This window comes from Lygodium microphyllum, chromosome 27 (genome assembly GCF_053477565.2).
Source record: "Lygodium microphyllum isolate KBCC chromosome 27, Lygodium_microphyllum_v1.1.10, whole genome shotgun sequence".
Lineage (NCBI taxonomy): Eukaryota > Viridiplantae > Streptophyta > Polypodiopsida > Schizaeales > Lygodiaceae > Lygodium > Lygodium microphyllum.
Genome location: NC_141161.1, coordinates 86855811 through 86874199, shown reverse-complemented (window position 1 = coordinate 86874199; position 18389 = coordinate 86855811). Strand labels below are relative to the sequence as shown.

The 18389-nt window shown below is 38.6% G+C and overlaps 1 protein-coding gene across 1 annotated transcript; it reads right to left on the bottom strand.

Moving 5' to 3' along the window:
* Positions 1–5910: 5910 nt before the first annotated feature.
* Positions 5911–9806, bottom strand: LOC148012571 (putative glycerol-3-phosphate transporter 1). The gene is made up of 2 exons (XM_087669091.1): positions 7930–9806; positions 5911–7804 (listed from the first exon to the last, which is right to left on the bottom strand). Exons 1-2 carry the CDS (start codon positions 9029–9031, stop codon positions 7287–7289), a joined length of 1620 nt encoding a protein of 539 aa, XP_087525217.1. The 5' UTR covers positions 9032–9806; the 3' UTR covers positions 5911–7286.
* Between the last annotated feature and the right edge of the window lie 8583 nt (positions 9807–18389).

The following is an 18389-nucleotide window of genomic DNA, read 5'->3' as shown; positions in this document are numbered from 1 at the left end:
TTTTTTGGACAAGTTGAAGCTAGAGTTTGCTAGTAGCTGTTGAACATTGTGGAACAATGTTTGATTTCTTGATGAGACTCTTGCACATCACAGGGTTTATGGGTTCACAAACACTTCACATTGCACTTGTTGATGCACTGCACTCAGGGGTCGTCTCCTAATTTTCTCAGTACTTCCATGCCATGGGTTGGGATTATGCACGATTCGCACCATTATTGAGTACTAGCATGGCATGAGGCCTGTTGCAACTATATGTAGAAAATCTTAGTTGCACGTGCACTTAAGAGAGCACCTGTCATTGAGCACGTACATTTTTTGCATGCACAATATTTGGGATGTTCATCACAAAGTTAGGAACCATTGGATGAGTGTGTAAGGTGGTTGGGTGAGTTAGAGGGTCACAAGGACGTCACCAATTGTGAGATGGATTGGTCTTATTTGATCAACATCTTGAGGACCATCATTTTCAGAGAGATTGTGAGATTTTGGATGGGTGGAGAGAAGTATACATATTTTCTTGCTGAGAGTTGAGAGGTGAGGCTAAGGATTAAAATAATCAATGAACTTTTGTTTGCATTTTACATGACACACAATCACATGTAGATAGGCTAGGCACAATTTCTTCAATGCATCAATTATTTTTGTGTGAAGCATCGCTTGATTGGTTACATACCACGATTCATTATTGCATATTTTTTCAAATCATGAATGATTGGGCACGGAATTCATTTCAAAAAAGCATATTTTTGCTAGGGCACACTACATAAAAAACAAGTTCATATCCAAAGAATGTTTATTTTGAAGACTCAAGGATCAAAGGAAAATGTTGTAAGTTTTACATCGTCAGCGAGTATTTCTTGAAGAAAAAGAGGACACGTGTGGTGAAAGTGTGTTAAAATTACAAGAACAATAGGCCAAGGAAGGGAATAAGTCATCTAAGATAAAAGATGGAGAAAAATGATGCGATTTACGAAAATCGATATTTTTGCCCATTTTAATGGATTTTCACAATTCTACCCGCGTTGAGTTGTCGCAACCAGATACATTCCGATTGTTTTGAGTACTCGGATGACTATATTTACAATTCATATGACGAAGTTATGATCCAAATAGGCATAGGCCATAAAAAACAAAAATAATGAAAAGCTGTAGAAAAGCAAAAGCCAAAAGTTGAAAGCAAAAAGCCTAATGTATGTGAGAGAACTTGTGAAAACTATATAAGGATGAGGAAGAGAAGAGCAAGGGGGCTTTCCCCTCAAATACAATTGTATCATGTGAGAGGAGAGTGGAGGGTCACACGTGAGAGTGTGAACTCTTGTTGTACTAACTTGTGAAGTCGGAGAACTTGGAAGTTGAAGTGCCAAGTGTTGGCCAAAGGTAAGGTTGTCAAGGTATAAGAATACTATTCACTTGGTTTTGTTTTTGAATTGTTGGTGTTTTTGAAATTTGTGTTGGAGTGATGCTCTACCCGCATTTGGGTTTTAAATTGTTTTGAGCTATGAGAGGCATTGTGTGTTATTTCGTTTCGTGTGTGGCTTGTGGTGTTTGTCGAATATTTAATTTTTTTTTAGTTGTGTTGTGCATCCGACAAATTCAATTACCCCAACCAGCACTCCTTAACGTCTCGTTATCAGGTTTTGAGCTAGGCTTGCTCTTGATCACTACTCGCATAACATCTCTCTTTTTTTGTGCCCCAGCTAAGGAGTGCTGAAATTGACTTTGTCTTGGTTGTTTTACTTGTATGTGACCTAGTTTTGATTTCTTTTGATTGTTGAAAATGGCTTATGATTTTCCTAAGTTCCATGGTAATCATGTTGAATATCTTGAAAGATTTTTAGAAAAAATAGAGCTATGTTGTTTGACAGAGAGAGTAACTGGCCCTGAGGATAAACTCTAAATTCTTAAGTATCAATTGCAGGGAGAAGCACGAAATTGGTTGCTTGACTTTGAGAGAAGCCTAAATTTTAGGAGACAGAAATTGGGCCATGAATCCGTTAAAAATGCATTTCTATCTAGGTTTTAAAAAAGGGAAAGTCAAAGTGAGATTTGGAAAAAAATAGAAACTTGTGTTCAAAAAGATGATCAGCGTGTTGAGAATTTTGCTAGGGAGTTTGAAAGATTGTGGAATCAATGGATTTTGACATTGTTAGAAGGTGAGATAGCCCCAGTTATGTTGAAGATAATGTATTTTGTAAATGAGTTGAAATTAGAAGATTGGAGAGTGAAAACAGAGATTAAGAATCCTAAGACTTTTGAGGAAGCAGTGAAGATAGCTAAATATCAAGAGAGGAAGACCAAAAGAAAAAAAGAGCTAGGTTTTGATGAACCAAGGGAAAGGTTGAGTTCAAGGCAAGTTGAGAGAAGAGTTTTTGAGGAGAAGAGAGTTAGTAACGCCTATCTTGAGAGAGGTATGCTATATTCTCTGTTTAGGAGAGATGAGTTGACTTGTGAGAAATCAATTGAAGTTTGTGAGGAGAAATTCCCTAGGGTGGTTGATGAGAAAAATATTTGTTTGACTAATTGGAGTGAAGAATCTAAGAGTGTGAATGCATCCCCATTGATTACGGATACTTCTAGTCCAGTGATTAGTGATTTAATTAAAGAGGAGGAATCGATTGATGATACTTTGGAGCTTGAGGATTATAAAGGTGAGCCAGAGATGGAGTTGAGTTGTAAGGAAGAAAAAGAGATTCCAAATTGTTTTAAGAACCAAGAGTTCTCATGTTCCTTGGGAGAGGATGAGAGTCAAGAAAGTTTTGATATTTCTGATGAGGAAAGGTGTGATGAAAGTTCTGATAGCCATGGCAGTGTTGAAGAGAGTAAAGACAATTTAGAGAGTGAGCTTGTTTGCCTTGGTGATAGTATAGATGGATCTGATTGCTTGAAAGATGAAGAGAGAATAGAGGATGAATTTTTGAGTTTTTTGTTAGAAGACCATGAGGGAGATGGCTTAGAAATTGTAAGTTTGCAAGATGAAGTTGAGAGTTCGAATCTGTTACCTCATGCGTTTGTTGAGATTTGTTGTGAGTTTGGTAGTGAGTTTGTTAATCAAGAGAGTATTGAGGTTATGGGCTCTAACTTTTATCATGATGATTCTGGTGTTGGTGTTGTTGAATCTGATGAGTCTTGTGAGTTGGTTGTTGATGGTTTGTGTAGCCCTGGAGAGGCTTTTGTTTGTGATGATGATGTTGTTGTTTTGAGTAGACCTAACCTCATGCTTATTGATAGTTGTTTGTGTGTTGTTTGGTTTTGTGTGTGGCTTGTGGTGTTTGTTGAAACATATAAATTTTTGTGATGTGTTGTGCATCCGAAAAAGTCAATTATCCCAACTGGCACTCCTTAACGTCTCGTTATTAGGTTGTGAGTGAGGCTTGCTCTCGATCACCACTCATGTAACAACGTGTAGAGGAAAGAACTTGCAAATAGAGCTTATGAAAGAATGAGGGATAGCATTGAATAGAAACAACTCTTCTTTGGAAGAAACTATTCTTTTCTTTGTTAAATTAGATAGTTGCACTTTGAAGAATGATTTTATCCATTAAATGAGTTGACATGAATAAATTTGATATCTTTGGACAAAAATTGTTGATACATAGGGAATAGGACACTTTCCTTTTAATTTCTTACTTGCAAAATATGAACTATAAATCAATTTTTCCAATTTCTTATTTTTAAAATATATATGCCAAAACACCAAAGAATTGGTGTAGTCCATCACAATAGCTCTCTTCTAATTGGTCCAAACACACTCTTTATAGAGAAAAAATGCATGTTTTTGAGTCCAAAGTAAACCTAATGGCTATACTAAATAGAGCATTTCATGCATGATTTTTTTAGCATACAGCTAGTAACCAAAATTAACCATTGGACGTATATTTGGTTGATCCATTTATCACATATCATATTTAGTGTAATGGCCCTTTAGGCCAAGGGGCATTCCCCTCCTCCCTCCCTATTCCCCCCATGGGACCCCCCCATAAAGAGTGCCTTTGTCCTCCTATGCACTCCCCCTAATGTAGTAATTAGTCCGCACATGCATGTAGCATGGTTGACAATGTGCCATCCCCCTCTAAGGTGTATCTCTAACTATTTTGGCCACACTTGGCCAACATATGATGTTGAAATTGGGACCTTATAGGTGAACATGTTGCTCATAAATTCCTTCTCCTCATATAAGGCTCACGAAAATAGAGTCAACAATTACCTACCATAGTCACCAAAGGGATGGAGTATTAAACTCTAAGAGATCTAGTGCTAATTATGGCAGTAAGTCTAGTAATAAATATGGAGGTAAGGAGAAGGGGAGAGAAAATTGAGGAACCAGTTATAGATACTCATCAATGGAGACACATAACTATATTCTTTCTCCTAATGCAATTTCTCAAGCTCAAACACCTTTAGCTTTATCTTACATGCATATGGATTTGCCTACCAAGAATGTGAAAAATCTTTGCTGCTTATCTCTTAGTGACTTGACCTAAAGATAAAGCTTGTTGAATGGTCATTACCATGCAATGTCGTGATATGAGAGAGGAAATGTATTAGTATCACATGCATTGTAACAAATTGTATAGCCAAAATTACACCAAAAAAATAAGCTACACATTGTAGGAAAGTTCATACTCTATCAAGTGCAAATCACCATTGCACCTAAGGAGTAAAATACCCATGAAGAGTTTCATGTTGAAAATATGATAGATTTAAGTGTGGTGTAAAAGACCTCCAGCTTCAATACATTTAATTAGCCCACCATAACAAGTACCATCCTCGTAAAATATTTCTATAATACAACCAATTAGAAAGGGTCATGGAAAGCAGTGTGATATTGCAAGCCTTAGGGTGACCAAGAACCATACAATCACTAGATTAGAAATACAAAATAAGCATGTTAATAAACCTAACCCTCACCAAGATGATGTAACAAATAAATTAGACTAACAAGAACCAATCAATATAATGTAAGCATAGTAGTAGCCCTGCAAGACAAATCACTAGCTAGGTAAAGAATAACAGAAAGAATAAGGTTTGAAAATGTCACATAATGTTGCAAATTAAAGGGTGTACAAAGAACCAAACAATTATAAATGAACAAAACATCAAGAAGTATATCTAAGAATGTAAAAGAATGGTGGCAAGCACATGCTAAAAAGTCAACAAAGAAAAAACCCCAATGACCTAATAGTCATGTTTTCTTAAAGCATAAAACAACAATATCATAATGAGTTTAGACAAAAATGCTAACCAAAATGAACAAAAATGAGACATGCAAATGGCAAAAGTTGAAAGAAAACAATGAAGGTGCTAAATGGGACTATGAAGAGATGTAACTTTAAGAGCAACTAGCAATTATACAACAAATACACCTTACAAACTCATGCCCACACCAATGAAGTTCAACCTCATTTGAAGGATGGTGCACCATCTAGTAGCAACACTACTATCAAATATACAATTACAAATATGGATTTTTCCAAATGCTCTAGCTTTCTTATTTTTTTTTATTGATTGCTTAATATGTACCTTCCCTTGTGGAATTGCATGGTTCAACTCTTACAGTGGCTTCATGAGCTTCTTAAGCCAACCTTGCTAGAAATTCCCACATCTAAAACCCACCCAATGTTTCTATTACCAATCACAACATAACTTATATTAAATGCATTTTAGTAGATTAATTCTCCTTGTGTGCAAGGGAGGTCGCCCCCCCCCCCCCCCCCCCCCCCCCCCCGCGGCCCCAACCCTAAAAAAAAAACACATATACACACCATGCTTTGAACTTATTTCGTAGTAGTTTTGTTGGCACATAACTTATATTAAATGCATTTTAGTATATTAATTCTCCTTGTGTGCAAGGGAGGCCCCCCCTTGACTTGAGCACACCAAACACCCCCCCCCCCAAAAAAACCCAAAAAAAGACACATATACACACCATGCTTTGAACTTATTCCGTAGTAGTTTTGTTGGCACATACTCTTGCTCATTATAATACAATACATCTTCAAGTTAAACTAGAGAATTCAAACCTCTTAATTGTATGAAGCATTCACAATGTCATCTTAAGTACTACAAGCTTGACTAAAGTATTGAATCATGTAAGGCTTCTCGTGTCCCATTTATGCTTTAGTTGTTAGTGTAGCTTCTTTCATTTTACATTCAACCAATGCAGTAGTACTCAATAGTAGTGCTTTTGTAACCCAACTTCTTTGCTTCAAGCTTCATCTTTGGCTTTGACCTTCTTAAGTACTAGTTTTGTTGGCACATGCTCTTGCTCCTTATAAAAACAAAGTTACAATGCAAACTACGATAACTACACAAATTTGCAAATTCAATGTAGATTCCACACAATTTAGCCAGAATACAATTGCAATAATATAATTCTAAAACCACTATTATGAGTAAGAATCCCTCCACGTGTCTAAGTTTTGAAAACACAACACATCGGCAAAATGGCTAAGGCATTTTACATGTGGAAAAACCTATCTTCCAAAAAAAGGAATGGATGCCTAAACCATCAATAATAATGCAACTTCTTGTCCAAAAACACTGACACTAAAAGGATTAGCTTGTCGCTTCATGCTTCCAAAAACAATGGGAAAAGACCTATTAATCATCATTTATCTTCCACAAAAAGAGACGTAAGAGAATCACACAAATCCCATTCCCATTCCACAAGAACCTAACATTACCTTTGAAGAAAAGATTCTTTTGATGTATCAAGAGGATTCTATATCACTAACAAAAGATCACACCTACCACATCATTAGAAGGATGCCTCCATTTTTGTAGGCTTCCCTTCTCTAAGTTTAAAAGGGGAAAATGAAGTGCCAATGTAAAATTCCAACTTTTGAATAAAGATTCTTGGCCCCTACCAAATGAATCCTCAAGGACAAGACCTAAGAAAAATGCCGCTATTACACCTTTGGCATAGTGGCTTTTAGGCTAGACAATTAGAGAGTGCTCAAAGAATTTTTAGTGCTATTTAAAAACTCAGATCACCCTCTTCTCTAAGACCAATCGGTGGCTGTTCAGGAAATGAGGGCCAGAGTTTTGGTTAACATAGTGTCCTTGACTAATCAATATACAGTCCCACCAACCGAAAGCTCTCTAGAGCTACTTGAAGACTTAAATCAATCAAACATCAACCCAAAACTCTCTAAAGCTACAAGACAAAGTCATTGAAAGATCCCAGCTCCAAGGGGCAGGGCTGCTAATGGCCACTCAGACAATGCAATCTTTACTTAGATAGCTCATTTCTCTATTCCTTTCTTGCTTTGTGACCTCAAGAGGAGTTAATTTGCCCTCTCTATCAACTCTTTCACTTCTGTTATCACTAGTTTTGTCAATAGCAATCCTGCACACAGTGCAGATACCATAAGCATTATGAACACAGAATTCCATCCTGTCTCAGAGAGGTACCCTGTAAGTAAAGGACCTATGGCTGCTCCCACAGACCCAGTTCCATCTATGATGGCTGTCACCGTTGCCAGGGCTTTAGAGTTCCCTTTAAGAGACTTATGAGTGCCAAGGTCAGCAGAAACTGCTGTTGTGATAAGGGCGTACGGGCCATTCACAAACATACCCGCTACAAACAACAAAATCAAGTTGAACCCTAGGGACAAGGAACCAAAGAGCTTGTATAGAAGAAGGGCAGGTATTGATAGATACATGAAAGATGCTGCAGTGATTGCCCTGGCTCTCATCCTATCAGAAATATAACCAGCTAGAATACCACCAAAAATGCCACCAATATCAAAAAGAGTCGACAAGTTTCCGGAGGTGGTATCGGAGAGGTACTCACCTTGTATCTCTGCACAAAACACAAAGTGACATACTGTAAGGCTCACCACATGCACAAAACAAGTTGGACATTCCTACACTCTAGGCTCTTTCTGAAAAATGCACATAATCTATTTGAACCCAATTGAAGCAGACCTGTATGCCTTATGTAGAATGGCAACCAATAGAGGAAAGTGTATGCCACAAGTTTCGTAAAGAATAAGCACAGTGCAAATGGTGCTACTCCTGGTATTGCCCATGCCTGGAAGAAACCCACTGCATTTGGTTCACTGATCCCAACAGCATCAGATGGAGCAAGCAAAGGTTCAGTCACACCTTGAGATGCACTCCTTTCGAGATCAGCAACAACTTTGGTGAGAACCGTAGCATCACAGTTTTCCTCGTCTTCAGATGGTTTGCCATGATGGCGCCCACTAGATGAGTGCTTGTGTTCACTTCTATCCTGTGGTGAGGAGAGACCGACTATCACTGGGTCAACTACTAAAAACAAAAAGATTAAGATACCCCCTGCTGCAATGGTGATACCTGGGACCACAAAGGACCAACCCCAACCATACTTCAGCACGCTGGCACTTATGAGCGAGCCTAATATGTTTCCGACAGATGTATGTGCATTCCAGATACCCATAATCAGACCCCGTTTCCGTTTTCCAAACCACCTGGCAACAACGGTCACCACTGAAGGCCATCCAGTCGCCTGAAAGAACCCAGCTATAATTTGAACCAAGAAAAAGTAGCCCAGCCAATGGATGTCCCACCAATACGCCATTCCAAACAGCGAGACACAAATGCCGCTGCCAATCATTCCAATTGTCAGAAACCACCTGTTGCAAAGCCGGTCCCCCAAGTGCCCTGCAAAGTACATGCCAATCGCATAGGATGCCAAGAAAGCCACATCCACCTCTCCAAGCAGGGCTGTGCCTCTAGCTGTGTTGAAGGGAGCCCATCCTTGCACCGTGCCTGCAACCAGCAACATATTCTGCTCATGCCCAGATCTATTGTCGATAATCATGTCCCGGACTGCTGTCACATTATTTGCAGCATTATCATCTGATTGCAGCACATTCTTCACTATGCTAGTGGGCTTTCTTGAGGCATGGTAAAGGGTATATGCCATAAATGTCAGGATCAGAACAGAGTTTCTGTAGGCCTTGAAGCTGGGCTCCTTGTTTGAGATTCTCCTCAGAAGTTTGATTCCTGGAGGGATCTCCGATCGACTAAACGAGATACCAAACATCTTTTGATAATCTTTTTAGACAAAATGCGGGGGTGCAAGGAATCAAATAGAATATGCCAATTGAATCACAGAAATAGGGGATCTAAGAGAACACAGCAGAATGCTGACCGCAAAGTGATATCCATATGACAGCTTCAACTGCAGGTTGATTGAATTGGGAGTGAGAAGTCACAATTTTTTACTTGTGTGAGGCCACACTCCTCGTCTCCTCTTTTTCAACCCTGGAAAAATCAGACGATCTAGAGCGTGTAGAAAGGCTGGAACATAAATCCCTTGGCACCGGATTGAAGACTGATCATTATCTCTTCTTTTTCAACCATGGAAAGCACAGATGATCTGAAGCCTGCACAGCGGATGGAAAACTATCCTTCTGCACAGGATTAAAAACTGATATTTGCTAGCTTAACAAGATCAAAATGTTTGTTTGTATCAGGCCACACTCCTTGTCTCTTCCTTTCGAACCATGGAAAGCACAAATGATCATAAACCTGTAGAGCAGATGGCGCAGAAACCCTGTTGCATGGAAGGGAAGACCCTGCAACCCTGGCGTAAAACTTGTCCGAGGCAATCATCACACATTGAGACCACCATCAATGCAGCGCATCTGCTGGCTTAAGCGCGTTGGCAAAGACAGAAGTCTCATCAATAAAACTGATCCAGTACTAAGCTTTGCAAGTTTGGCTGAAAAAAATATACTTGGCACGCCTCGCGGAGAAGTCGATCGAGGGCGCTTGTTAGAAAGCAAACGAGAGAGGGGGGAAATATTAAAAAAACAAAAGGCAGAAGACATGATTTCGTTGCGGACTGTTTAACCTTTAGAAGTTAGGCTCATCCTATTAGATACCTTAGGTCCTCATAAGACCTTGGAGATCCTCATTCGTTTCACATTAATTAATGGAATTTTGCTTCTAAGACTGGATCTCCTAAGAGGACTTTCACATGAACTGTTCCGAAACGTAAGAAATTAGATTTTTTTCACTTAAAAACCTTCATGCATTGATGATTTTAAGCGGTTACCAGAAAAACAGGAGAAGATGTTCCTTTCAAAAACTTTTGCTTTTAGCACAAGTTTGGGCTAAATGAATGAGTTTCATACATTGTGGCTCCTCTCTCCAAGTGGAATACTATTTTGCATGGATGTAGGATAACGTGCAATTACATGTTAAAGCCGATAGGCTAAGGTACGTGTGAAAAGCCTTAGTTTTGTCATTTGGGGTGAGTTTTGTGGGAATTTTGAAATGACTCCTAGGAAAGTCATCTTAAACTCCATATGCTTAAACATGGTTGTCTGCAAATATAAGGCATACCCCCTTAGTCCAAATTGTGGCCCACGTATCTATAGAAGATTATGCAACTCTAGCTTCTTTAGGACATACCCTAGGTTGTGGGTTCATTCTAAAAGCAAAGATATTAGTTTCTTTCATTTTCATATTCAAGAGTGTAGTAGGTCAATCAATAATTTATAACACTAGCTTGATAGTGGTTAAATCCTTCCAAAAATTTGCGAGTGTTAGAAAAGAAAATGTCCAAGAGTAACATCATATGAATGGTGACACAACCATCTAATGCAAACAAAAATATTGTGATCGACTTTTCTAGTTTGGGCCATGTAAAAACTAAACATGAAAATATTTGTGTTCTTATTTGGGTTCTTTAAAACCTATGGTCCAAGTAATGTGGAAATTAATTAAGGTGAATACAAAGAAATTTCTAGTGGGAAGATCACAAAAAGTGACTATTGCCTAAGTGTGTGCAACCACAACCACGCTATTAAATCTCCCCATGCTTACATAGCCATCCACACATACAAGCACACACACACAAGCACACGTTTTTTTTTCACACGCACACACACATCCCACACTTTTTTTTGGTAAAACTACACAAACACCCATGCCCCACACACACACAATTTGATAGTAGCCACATGGCATAAGGACATAAGCAGTAGTAGCCATGGTATGTGGGTGGAGCTCTCGGCACATACTATGGAGCTTTACCCCTTCAAGCAATAAGAAAGCAAAAGTAATGTGGGGAGGTCAAGTTAATGAGTGGAATACTAATGGAGATGGTGACACAACTAAAGGAGATGCAAATACATATTAGCATGAGGTCACTCATGACATTCACAAGTAGAAAACACATCTCAAATGAGTGAATGTTGGGAAGTGGAGTTGAAATGACCAAGCGACTACAAAAAGATGAAAGTACACAGTGACCTAAGGTTGCTCATAACATTCACAAGTAGAAAACACAATGTCTCAAGAGGGTAGGCAACCATTTTAAAGTTTTGTAAACACCCAAATTTTCTTTGACAATGGTGTGCTTTGGCTACAACATTGTTGTGGACTAATCTCTAAATTAGGCTCCAAGTGACTTGCTTGTTTGTGGAACAACATATTGAATCTAACTATTAGAGCTTAATGACTAATCAAAAGCTCCATATCCTTGTTAAGTTATGAAGCTATGTACATGCGAAGTTCTTACACTCAGATATTACCCTTCTTTGTTTAATAAGGTCCACCTAATTAGCCATCTACAAGGATGAGCCCTTCCCACAATGTAGCATAGTAGTTGGTCATTGTGCTTAAAAAGTGTGATATATTGCTAAAATTCTAAGAAAAAGTAAAAATGTCACATTAAGTGATGAACCTAAGCTAAATTCGAATTGCATCATAATATATACATCCCTTAAGTTATGCATCTCTTAAATTCATTAGGGTTATAAAAACAACTTGCCTTGGCAAAACTATAGAGTGGGACTTATGTATAAGCTTGAAACTTTGTATAAAAAGGCTCATTCACAAGTCAACATGTGTTGATAACCTTCATAAAGTGCATGATGTCAAAACCCGTGAAGACTCATATTGTATTAGAACATCATTCAAGAATAAATAGCTATCCTTTTGCATATAAATACCACATTACCTTGAGCTGGCAACATCACTTTTTAGATGCTTTTGGGAGGAGCACATAATCCAACACTAACATCTTTTGAGCTCATATCTATGATGCCTAAATGATGACGAGGTCTAAGCCATATCTTATTCTTTTAATCCTTAAATAAATCAAAGGATTTCTTGAGCAACTTAGTCTTCTTTCTAGAAGGTTTGAATTATTAAAATCACATTTCCCTCGATGACAATGTTTCACAAGATGAACCAATTAGCATATGAACTATTTAGTAGTAGCCCATAAACCAACTAGAATCCTTACCCGTGGAAACTTTTATATTTGTGATTAGTCACACAATTGGTTTTTTGACATTCCCCAAGTAGTCTATTAGTAAACAAATATTATTATGTCCTTTAGAGGAAGAAAACTTCTATTTGGAATTCTTCCCTAATTAGCCCATTAGCAAAAAACTTTTATCATGTTCTTTGGAGGAATAAAACTTCTCTTTGGAATGCTTCTCTTAGAAATCATTTTCTATTGAACCTTTCATGAAGAGTTTTAATTACCTTTGAAGAGGACTTCTTATTAGTTTCCTCATATTTACTTATTTTTTTAAATGCGAAAGATAGATATATTGTATAGTGAAATATTTACATCATCCCATACAAAATGTATGGGAAAGCCACCTAAAGCTTCATCCCACAAATGAGCTTGACAACAGGTTCAAGAACCTCATCAAATCTAAACATAATCTTGAACATTTGAGCAGCATCCAACAGAATGATGTTACAAAGATTAACAAGAGCCATCATGAATGGCTTGTAGCAACCAAAAGCAATGCTATTTCTCAAAGACTAGATATTCATCAAAACAATCCCTTTTATGACATTCCCCATTTTCTCAAAAACTTCATTCAAGTTACCATGATCCCCAAGCAACATCTGTTTCCAACCCATCATATGATGTAAATTAACCCCTTTCATTATTGACTTGAGTCTCTTCCATAGGGCCGACTCTCTTGACATTCCAAGAAGAGATTTTAAGTTGTTTCTTCTTTCCTTTTGCACAGAATGCGTAAGGGGGATATCTACCTAAACTTAACAAGCTTATCCTTAGTGGCAAGCTTGTTAGCAACAATTCTCCACAAGAGTACATTATTTTTGAATGAGGGGGGCTTGCCCTCTAGGCCTTCTTAAGGTAATTATGGAATGCCTAAAAGCAAGAGAAAAGGTAGGATTCATCCCACACACTCTTGGTGCTATAGCTTTTAACTGAGTGTGCACAATTCTATTGAAACTAGTAAGTAGACCCTTCAAAATGTTGGGTCACACTCATTGATATCCCCCCATTAACATATTGTTGTGCCGTGTGGCCATGAGGTGGAAGAGAGAGCGTGGTTTTGAGAAACCTTAGAATTTCTTAGGCACGGCTCGATCAATATGGTGAGGGTTAATGACAAGTTTAGCATGTTGACACCTCCCATTGGCTACTTTCAAATTGCAATGAAGTTTCTGATAGATGTAATTACTTTCATCTTTTCTTTATGCTTAGTTTTTTGAGTGCAAACACTTTGTGAGCAATACTTTCTTGAGAGAACCTCCCACCTTGCTATACATGATGCGACAAAGTTCTAAACACTTGGAAATGTTGGAAAAGAGGAAAGCAATTTGGAGGGTCTGTGGAGCTCTACTATTTCCTCAAGTTCCTAGAAACCCTGCTGGTGGAACCACATATTAGCAAGACCAACCAACTCTAAAGATCGGGCTCTTTTGGAAGTTCGAGTGTACACTATATTTTAGTGTTAAGAAAAAACGATGGCATGATCAAAGCGCCTATACATGTACGTGACAAATTTGACATTTACATTGTTTCTAAATTTTTTGATTTGATATGCATTATTTTTGAATATTTTTCTTTCTGAAATGCGGAGAGCCGACAATCGCTCGTACGTGGCGTTCCTTGGTGCCGCATATTCGAATCTGGAGTATATTCTGCCCACGAAAAAGCGCACCATTCCACCGAATATTGCTTTGGCGCACTTTCGAGTCCTCTGTCTCTCAACCTTGCGTTATTTTGTTATTTGAATGTAGGTGGACCTCACGGGGCTGATCATCGTGCCTCTGCATGATCTACGAAACAACAACCAATAATAACATAATATATCAAATTCTTGGCAATGGCTGCCTCCCAAAGGGCAAGTAATTGAGATTTTTGTCGCCTGACAGGAGAGCCCGACCAATCAGGACACCCCCCCAAGAAAAAAAATCAAGCTTCCATTTGCAACCCCTTTTGAACAAGTGCTTGTAAGGGTAAGTGACCCTTAGGACTATCTCCCACAGGGTCTTTATGACCCTTAAGAGATGGGATCAATAGTGCACGAGCCACTTCAAGACCCCTCCTCGATCTACGCGGTCGATCCACAAAGAAGTAAACCCATAAAGCATCATAATCCCAACCCACTAAGTAAACCCAGCACGTCGCAAAGAGCAGATTTTTTGGGAGTTACATTGTGAGTTTGGTGATAGTAAACCCAGCCATGCTAGTAAACCCAACTAGCCGATGACCTCGGGCTTGGTGGAATGACCGTTATTCCATGTGAAGAAAGTGCATGGAATCCACCAAACCCTATCACGTTGTTAGGCTGCATCTAAAATTTTGTGGGCCCACATTGCCATCGAATGATGTTGGCGGCGTCCCTTTTGAAAATGCATGATTCTGACCCTGACCAAAAGTAAACCCAACATCGGTAGTAAACCCAGAAAAAAACATAAACCCGTTTTGCGAAATGTGCAAAGTTGGCCGAGCACCGTGGGCGCCTTTTTTGCTCTTGGTATAACTAGTGAAAATACCCTACATGCAAGGCGTGCTGAGGAAATGACTCATTTTAAGATACAAGACCCATACTACAACAATATACTTGCCCAAGAAGTGGAAATCTCTGCGTTTCTCCAACGATGGCCTTCACATCAAGGTGCATTTCTCACTCTCTCTTCCACTCATGCTCTTAATATATGTAGTGTGATATTGTGATAATAGATTGGTGATGAGTGCTTGTTTAGTCAATGGCAATGAATTCTAGAGAGCGATGCTAAGATTGGTGATGATGATACAAATGAGGAAACATCGATTGAAACATCAAGTGAGGAGGATGAGATACATGATCCTTATGTTGAAGAGAATGATACAATTGGTAGCTTTGGGCCAAATCCACTAAATTTTATCTCACCAAAGTACATCTCGTTCGATCGAAAGAGCTACATGTTGATGGTGAGTGACTTGAACGAGGAGAGAGCTATCACACAGGATGTGCTTCAGCAACTCAACTGGAGGGAGTTGCTAGACTTGAAGAGATGGAAAAGGATCAAAGAATCTCTTTGCACTGTCACAGATGATGTGGGTCAAGTTGTGCTTGCCTTGAGAACGAAGCCCTCACTCCACATTGCATGCTTGGAGGATTGGGAGAGCATATCCATTGCAAATCATATAAACAGGGTTACAGGTGCTCATGAAGGTGTCAGTGCGACAATTGAGTCTATCAAATCAAGGTGGTGCACTGATGTGCGGAGCCATGGCATTCCTCTCCCCTATGTCAAGGAGCTTATCAATTTGTGTGCTTGCAAGGCTATCACAAAGGTTGCTGCAGACAAGTGTGACCATGTTTATGCATCACTATGCAATCTAATGAATTGCCCAATGGAGGGATGATTTGAGGAACCATCTGAGCAGTTGGTGTGGTGTTATTCCTCTCTCCCAAATGTGGTGCGATATGTGACCAATGGATGGTGTGGGCATGCTTGCATTTGGTGAAGAAGGTGGCCCAAGTTTGGTCGGATGTCGTAATTTCATATTCCATTAGGTCATACATGAAACGTGCTTTCTACCCTCCACTCCTAAAAGACAATGTTTATCATAATTCATGCTACAATAAGAGTGTATCATAATTAAATCTTCCACATCCATAATCCCCTCTTCATGCTTTCAATATGAAATTAGTATAATCTCTCTTCACCCACTCAATCTCAATATTAGCACGAACCAATCATCTAAATCCATTAACTAGTTCTAATACTCTATAATGTCAAGCAAACAGTCACAGTAATCAAATGTGCAACTGTTCAATTATTTGAAAAAAATGACCATCAAAACATATTGCATTATAAAATAAATAAATCTCACATTATAATGTACTAATAATGACAAAATAGTTCTAATTAGCTCATATGTCTTACTTTTTATTTTAAAGCACTTAATTCAAATCCTTATTGTTAAAAAGAGTAGAGTAGGTAAATTTGTGGAATTAAAATTTTTAATGTGGTCAAACATATAACATTGGAAAATTATATCACAAGTTGCTAAAACTTATCACAAGCACTAGTAATAGCCTTAATAAAGTCTGCCTTCCCTCTATAAAGTCTACCTTCCTTTCACCACTAGACCAAACAAAATCCCTAAATAGTTTTTAAATTCTAACCCATGCATATTTGCAAAAGGGAAAAGTGGTGGCAATATACTATCATTGATTGAAGTACATGCCAAAGAACTAATGGTTTCCAAGGAAAGGAAAGGGAGTTCCAATAAAAGATTGCACCCAAAAAAATGGAACTTTAGAGCTTCAGTTCTTGCAATACTGACCTTCAAACCAAAAATTGTATAGTTCTTGCACTCCAAAGACTATTTCAAATTGCACAAAAATTTCAAATCCATATTTCATCAAGTCATACATGAAATCTACACATGCTAACTTGCACTCCAAATGCTATGAGAGAATTTGAATCTCTTGCATCTCTATGATGGTCCATTCTCGAAACATGGGATTATTTCATCACAAAATCAAGTACTTTGTGAATTCAATATGCTGGAAACACTTGAACTATTCATTATCAATCCTCATTCAAACAAGTGGTTGTTCATGGCAAGTAATCTTATAGATATTACTACTCTTACAAATTCACAAAAAGTGAGGATTCATATATTGGCATTTACCTCCCTTAACACATTCAAATCATCTTGAAAGTATATTTCAAATTCCACAATAAGAGTGATCCAATTCCATAAGCATGACACATCCTGAAAGTATGTTTCAAATCCATATTTCATCAAGTCATACATGAAACTTACAAACGCTAACTTGCACTCCAAAGACTATAAGAGAATGTCTACTACCACTCAACTACCACCCCAGCACAGTAACAACCCACTTGCGAAGATCCTCCTTGGTCAATCTCACGTACTCAGCATCAAACCATCTTCTCCTAAAGTGCAAGAGGCAACACACAATCCTTAGAAATGCCCAAAAAATCAAAACCCATTTTTTCTCAACTTGAAAATTTCTTACCTAGTACTTTGGTGGCTTTCCAATCACCCCACCCTCAATGATGCTTCTCATGTAAGCCATCACGTAGAACTTGCAGTCCACTGCATTTGTTTGTTGAGGGCCCTGGTTATAGCAAAACACAAAAAGGAGGTTAGTGCGGCCTTTTACCCTAATCCCTAAAGCATGAGCGGCCTTATGTGACGTTCATAAAGTACAACCTTTATGTGCACAAGCTTCATTTGATCCACTTTTGACAACATGCTGGCACATTCTGCGTCTGTGCAATGCCTAGACAATGCATACACAGCCCTGTAACACATACACACGAGTGATCAAAAAACAATATGTGGAACAACATCACAACTCACACAAGATAATGGGGTTGGGAGGATTCAGTGTACCTGTATATGAGGGGCAAGCATTCCATGGGATCAGTACACCCCAATGAATCGAGGTATAAGATGGCACCTCGATCATCAGACAATTTCTCGACCCTTTTCAATCTAGGATTGTAGACAACAAACATGCTCCAATGTGACCTGCAACAAAACAAGAATGCATGTCATGCCATCAAGATCAAGTGAAAGTCCCTTGCAATAACAATTTGGTCGCATGGCATACAAACCTTAAAACCACTTGAAAGAAAATAAAAGTGGTTGTCGTGGGATTGGTGCCGTCGAAGTAATTCTTCAAGGCCACGGTGTCATGCTCCTCAGTCATGGACAAGTAAAGATACCACAAACTATCGACAAAGCACATGTCATGTGTGTGCTCTCTTGGGAGCACATGTCCCATCCATCTAGAACCAAAACCATCGTTAGTAATGTAAACTATGATAGTACCCTAAACCCTCAACACCACATATTGTACAATGTACTACTCACATGGAAAATAGATTCAACATGCATGTTGATGCCTCTTTAGAGCAAAGCAAGGCATCAATCAAGGCCTTGTCAATATCAATGTGTAGCCTCGACCATGATCCCACAAAGCTCTGTGTACACACAACTCTCCAACCGAAAATGCAAATCCTCGATTATGCTTTCACATAGAAATAACATACACAATGACAAGCATACCAAGAGATATGAACATACCTTGATGTGACATTTTTTTGGGCCCTTGTCTTGACAGGAGACCCATTCTTCA

Bases quoted from the DNA above. Each gene is read 5' to 3' on its own strand.
- LOC148012571 (XM_087669091.1), bottom strand. From the start codon at position 9,031: ATGTTTGGTATCTCGTTTAGTCGATCGGAGATCCCTCCAGGAATCAAA. The intron at 7,805-7,929 runs GTCTGCTTCAAT...TGTTTTGTGCAG, and splicing joins ATTCTACATAAGGCATACAG to AGATACAAGGTGAGTACCTC.